Below are 6,000 nucleotides of genomic sequence, written 5' to 3'. Positions count from 1 at the left end.
TTTTTTTTTGTTTTTTTGTCCATTTTAAAGCATTGGAGATCATTGTAGATGAACAGCCTATAATTTTTTGCACCTGCGTATAAGTTTTCCTCTCTCCAATCAACTTTTTAATCAAACTATGCTGTTCTTCTGAACAATGTCTTGAATGTCCCATTTTCCTCAGGCTTTCAAAGAGAAAAGCATGTTCAACAGGTGCTGGCTTCATCCTTAAATAGGGGACACCTGATTCACACCTGTTTGTTCCACAAAATTGACGAACTCACTGACTGAATGCCACACTACTATTATTGTGAACACCCCTTTTCTACTTTTTTTTTTTACTAATAGCCCAATTTCATAGCCTTAAGAGTGTGCATATCATGAATGCTTGGTCTTGTTGGATTTGTGAGAATCTACTGGTACCTTGTTTCCCATGTAACAATAAGAAATATACTCACAACCTGGATTAATCTTTTTAGTCACATAGCACTACTATTATTCTGAACACTACTGTATATGACTTTCCAAATAAAAAAAAAAAAATTTTTTTGCAAATTTATTAAAAATAAAAAAAAACAAACCCTAAGAAATCACATGTACACCTTGGTGCACTATTCCTCTTTGCAGCAGCTCTCAATCTCCATCAGGTTAGATGGGGAGTGTCATTGTACAGCCATTTTCACATCTCTCCAGAGATGTTCAATCAGATTCAGGTCTGGGCTCTGGCTGGGCCACTCAAGGACATTCACACAGTTGTCCTGAAGCCACGCCTTTGATGTCTTGGCTGTGTATCATTGCCCTGCTGAAAGATGAACCATCGAAGTCTGAGGTCAAGAGCGCTCTAGAGCAGCTTTTCATCCAGGATGTCGCTGTACATTGCTGCATTCGTCTTTCCCTCAATCCTGACTAGTCTCCCAGTTCCTACCACTGAAAAACATCCCCACACTATGATGCTGCCACCACCATGCTTCACTGTAGGGATGGTGCCTGGTTTCCTCCAAACATGATCCCTGGCATTCATGCCAAAGAGTTCAATTTTTGTCTCCAAGTGTACACCACCACAATGGAGTTTTAAATGCTTACAGTATTGACTTTCAGTTGTTTAAAGGGGTTTAATTAAACTCTTCCTTTTGAAAAAGTTTGCATCTTCTATTATGCTTTGTTATGACATTATGGAATAATGTAACATGCATTGGATTCCACTGGATGTTAACTTTGTTTGTGCATTGGAGACCAAGCACTCACCAGAGAACTATTCCATTGATTAATCTTCTTAGGTCAACCATTAATTTACATTACCTTTTACCAAAATAGCACCAACTTTTCCTTTTGACACCTGTGCAAACTTGAAATTTACCTCAGCCATTTTTTACTATTTTTACCCCATAACAGTGACAGGGTGTACGATAGACATCAGTCATCCTGGGATGGCTATCGTACACTTTTTTTGTTAAGAGAAATGATATGTATTGTTTACTTATTGTCTGACAAGGCTGTGATGTGTTTGTGTGCAGGAGTATGGGACTTCCTGAGAAATACTCCAAAGAAGTGGAAAAGAAGGCCCGTGGCAGCAGGCCTTGACTTATTCACAACATGATTTCAGGCACAGGTCAAGTTCACAACCAGTATCTTGCCAACACTTCAGGGTTACAAGTACATTAGGTAGAGTTATAACGTTTAAAAAACAACAAAAACAAAACAAAAAACTTGTTAATGCCCAGTGTTTGTAATACCAAAAAGACGACTGGGTACAATTTTTAGTTTTTTTATTTAGACTAGTATTTCCCTTTCAGTTAAGCCATGTTCTTCCACTTAATGACAGGTCCTGTTTGTCATTAATATGCATAACAAAAAGAAATTCAACGTCTGGTCGGGTTAGAATGACACTTTTAGACACAGCTGAAAGCATGTTTGGAAGTACATCAAAGTACACACACAGGCTCTTATTTCAGACCATTCTCCACAAAGGACTTAATTTTTGTTCATCAAAACCATACACACACACACGCAACCTCTGGGAGCATTTATATATTTCGGCAGCCCGTTTCACCAGGCTGTCTTCCTTGTTCTCGCCGCCAGGCGTGAGGGAGAAAATGGGATGGGAGAGTAGGAGTCTCCTTCAAAAAGTTTTCACCATGTTCACATCGCTACATGGGGAAAAAGTAACCAAGGGAAACACCACAACACCTGGCATACACAGACCTTGCACACTGACAAGGAGGGTCAGTACACACACACACACACACACACGTCTGGGGGTTGTGGGTGTTTGGTCAACACAGTCCCGTCCTTGCACATATACAGACAGTCTCACACAAGCACTGTACACGGCACGAGTGGTCACCGAAATACATGGAGTCTATGAAAGAGTACATCTAAGAGGGTGGGACAGGATAAAACTAAAGTCGACAGTCACGCGCACACACAAACACACCCTCAGTTGAGCAGCGACTTATGTCTGTATGCATTTAAAACTCCATAAAGCTACACGCCTGTGCAGAATATTCTATCAGTATTTAGTGTTGCTAGCTATAGCCATTCAAATGGCAATATATGTTCAAATATTATAAGTAACCCATCCCCCCCTCAAAATATACAATGATGAAAATGCATTTTACAGACAGATGAGACAATGGAAGCTGGTCACATGTTCAGTACATCAAAAGTAAGAGCTTCTCTACATTAATTTCTTCATGAGTGCCAAAAAAAGAAACAATCCGATGTTCCTCCACCTACTTCAAAAGGCTCGTTAGTGAGCGTCAGCTAGTCCACTTCTGCACAAACAAAAATCAATAAAATAAAAAAGACAAACATACACAAAATAATAATATACCACTTCTCTAAATAAGTAGTCATAAATATGGAATGTGAAAAACAAATACACCAATACAAATACAAACAATACAAATTAATAAAGTCCTTCAGTGCATGTTTGCATTAGAAGAGAACACAAACTTCAAAGTGGGCTGTTGCTCTGAGGCCCCCGCTGTGAGTAGAGGACCACAGGAAGCTGGTGAGGAACACAGAGAGGACAGGTGAGAGGAAGGTGTGTGCATGTGCGGCACGTTCACATGCCGTAACCAAAGCTGGGCTGTTGTGGCTGAGCATAGCCAGGTGCCGTGTAACCGTAACCGTAGACCTGCTGTGGCGGCACGGTGACGTTTGGCCCTGCTGTGAGCATCAGCTGGGCGGTGCCTGCAACACAAACATTGCAATAAACACGTCACCTTGACAACAATCCTGTCTCAAATGTGAAATTCTCACGTGACATTTATGTCTGTGTTAGCTGACAGGAAACCCCGACACACCGCAATTTACCAAGCACACACACACACATTTCTTAAATTGAGTCTTATTGACAATTTCAGAAAGGTTCTTAAGCTGTTTGGAGTGCTGCTGCTCATAAGTGAATTACAGCCAGGTCCATATGTTTTTGGAAAGCAGCAATTTATCTAAGCTTGCCTCTGTGAGTCTCCACAGTGGAGTTAAAAACAATCACTCGAGATGTGATTGTTGCGTTGACTTTCTGCTGTCATTCAAGGGGTTCAACAAAAATATAATGGCCATTTCTTTACAGAGTTTCTACATTTTCCGATCCCGTAAGTAACCAGACAACTAAATATACCCCCCCCATTACCCAAGAACGGCTGGGAATGGCTCCAGCGCCCCCATTTCACCCTTAAATGGAATAATGGTTTAGAAAATGAATGGATGAAATATGTATTGGACTTAATTTATGTCAGTCATTAAGAAATACAAACAGAATGGTAAATCTGTCTGCAGTGGAAAGTTCTCAAAAATGGTGAACTTGCAGAAAGGAGATTTGTGAGGGAACTTTTGTCTGTTGCATCACCAGCGATAAAGCTTCATGATGGAGTGGAAAATACAAGATTCTTCTTAAAAATAAGGTGTAAAATTTCAGTGAGTTAGCCAATGCGCACATGGGAGTCCAGCCTAGATTTGATGTCTTATTGTTTTAAAATCCTTCCTTGCTTTACTTCGCCATGAAGCTGTAACTGGAGATGAAACAGGAAAAAGTTACATTGTACTTATTTTCTCCAACCACGGCCACAGAAGCTTATAACTCCTTCAAAGTTGTCACGGGTATCTTAGTGGCTTCCCTCATTAGCTTCTTTCTTTCTTGCACCATCAGTCAGTTTTTGAAAACATTTCCAAATGCAGATGGATTTTTTGTTACAGTATCATAGCATTTGTATTTATTAATGACTGAAGTTCAAGACATATTCAGTGACTAGGAAATGTTCAAACCTCCATCCCCTGACTGTTTTCTGAAGAAAAGTCTGCAAAAGTGATTATTTTTAAGACTACTGCTTATATTTACTTTTTGGATCTGAAAACAGAGTATATGTGTATAAAAATGAGTAATTCATAAATAGAAATTTTTGTTACACCCTTTTGATTAAAACTAAAAATTGACAGGACAAACACATTTTGGTTGCACCATTGCAACTCCATTGTGTTGCACAGAAGCAAAACTCCAAAAGTAAACAGCTAACCTGCTGTCTGAGTTAAAGTTGCCATATAATTTGCCCAAAGTGTGTTTGATTTGAGCTTCTGAATTCCATTTAACAAAATGTGCCGCAGTGACAGACATACAAGCCTTGACAACATTCTCTTTACCATAAACAATGGGTTGGGACTCGGTGGCCTGCTCCTCCTGTTTCCTCAGAGACTCCGAGGCTTCCAGTTTGTCCACCTGTGGAAAGAAAACAGCAGCAACAGTGAAAAACTTCAGCCACACCGTGAGTGAGTTTGGAACAGCAAAGGCTGAGAGGCTGACTTTGTAAAAACTGACCTCTGGGTTATTTCACTGGTTGACAGATGGGACCATTCCTGACAGGCGAAGATCAATAAAGTCCAGGTTAAAATAATAATAATAAAGGCTGCGAGAGGCAGACCTTGCTATACTGTTGGGAGCAAACACAGAAACTACATCTTGGCAACTAGTGTCTACACTACTCAGTTTAGCTAAGACTGTTAGCAGTGTAGCCGTCCCGTTGTTTGTGGTTGGTAAGGGAGTCTAATTTACGATTTAGGAGGGGAGACAGGCTACTGGGCAATAATGGTCCCACCATCCAGCCACCCAACCGGTCTACTGTCACATGTATGTAGAGAACTGATCCCTCACCAGTACATTCATCAAGACTTAAAAAAAGAGGTAAAAAAAAAAAAAGGAGAAACCTACCAAGATAGATTTTACACTTTTGCTGGTTTCTTGGCAGAAAATGTGTTGTTGGCTGATATTTCTTACAGTATTTTGTTTGCTTATTTAGCTGAAAACTTGTATGTGCCGTATATGTGTGTTTGAAGGGATTTGGGGGGGGGTAGATGCTGAGGATCAACACCAACTTGAAAAAAAAATAAAAAGCTCTGGGTTGTCAAATATGCCAAAACTCTCTTTTTTTAAGCAGAAAATGTGCTGAGACATTTATGATGAATATTTGCTGATATTTGTGAGACTATCTTATTTGCTTCAGTGAATGTGTTTGATGAATCAAGAAGTTATGGGCGGGGGGCTCTGGATTAGAACGCCTTTTATTAGAGAGAGTGGCGACACGAGTCGGAAAAAAAACAAACACGTGACTCATGGTGCCATCTTGGGACAAACATAGCGTTGGCTGTTAATCTGTCTGCAGGTAAATCCAGCTATTTTATTTATTTATTCGCTGAAAATGCCAGGTTGGTGCGCATTTGGATGCCAAACAGTCACAACAAGGGCATCAAGATGTACAGATTCCCTTCAGATCCAAACAGAAGAAAAATTTGGGAAAATAAAGTCAGTCGTGTGGGATGGAAGCCGACATCATCATCAAAGCTTTGAGAGGTAAATTTAGTGTTCAGTCCCATGCACAGTAAAACTCACCTAAACCATCAGTCCCGAAGTTTTTGCATTGTTTTCAATGTAATAAACAGTGTATATAACGGATTCTGCACAGCGGAGTTTTTGCTCACAAAAGATAAAATGTCCCGTCTGATTGCAATGTATTTCCATTAAGAACT

At 40.0% G+C, this 6,000-nt stretch overlaps 1 protein-coding gene across 1 annotated transcript in view; it reads right to left on the bottom strand.

Annotated features, from left to right (window-relative positions):
- Positions 1-1,728: 1,728 nt before the first annotated feature.
- Positions 1,729-6,000, bottom strand: part of LOC117508939 (clathrin heavy chain 1-like) — a 43,763-nt gene continuing 39,491 nt past the window's right edge. The window contains 2 exon segments of the mRNA XM_034168775.1: positions 1,729-3,174; positions 4,621-4,696. Of these exon segments, the coding sequence (XP_034024666.1) occupies positions 3,047-3,174; positions 4,621-4,696 (204 nt within the window). The 3' untranslated portion in view covers positions 1,729-3,046.

The sequence above is a fragment of the Thalassophryne amazonica genome, chromosome 4 (assembly GCF_902500255.1).
Source record: "Thalassophryne amazonica chromosome 4, fThaAma1.1, whole genome shotgun sequence".
Lineage (NCBI taxonomy): Eukaryota > Metazoa > Chordata > Actinopteri > Batrachoidiformes > Batrachoididae > Thalassophryne > Thalassophryne amazonica.
Note: the sequence above shows the minus strand (reverse complement) of the source record. Positions and strands in the feature narration are given on the sequence as shown.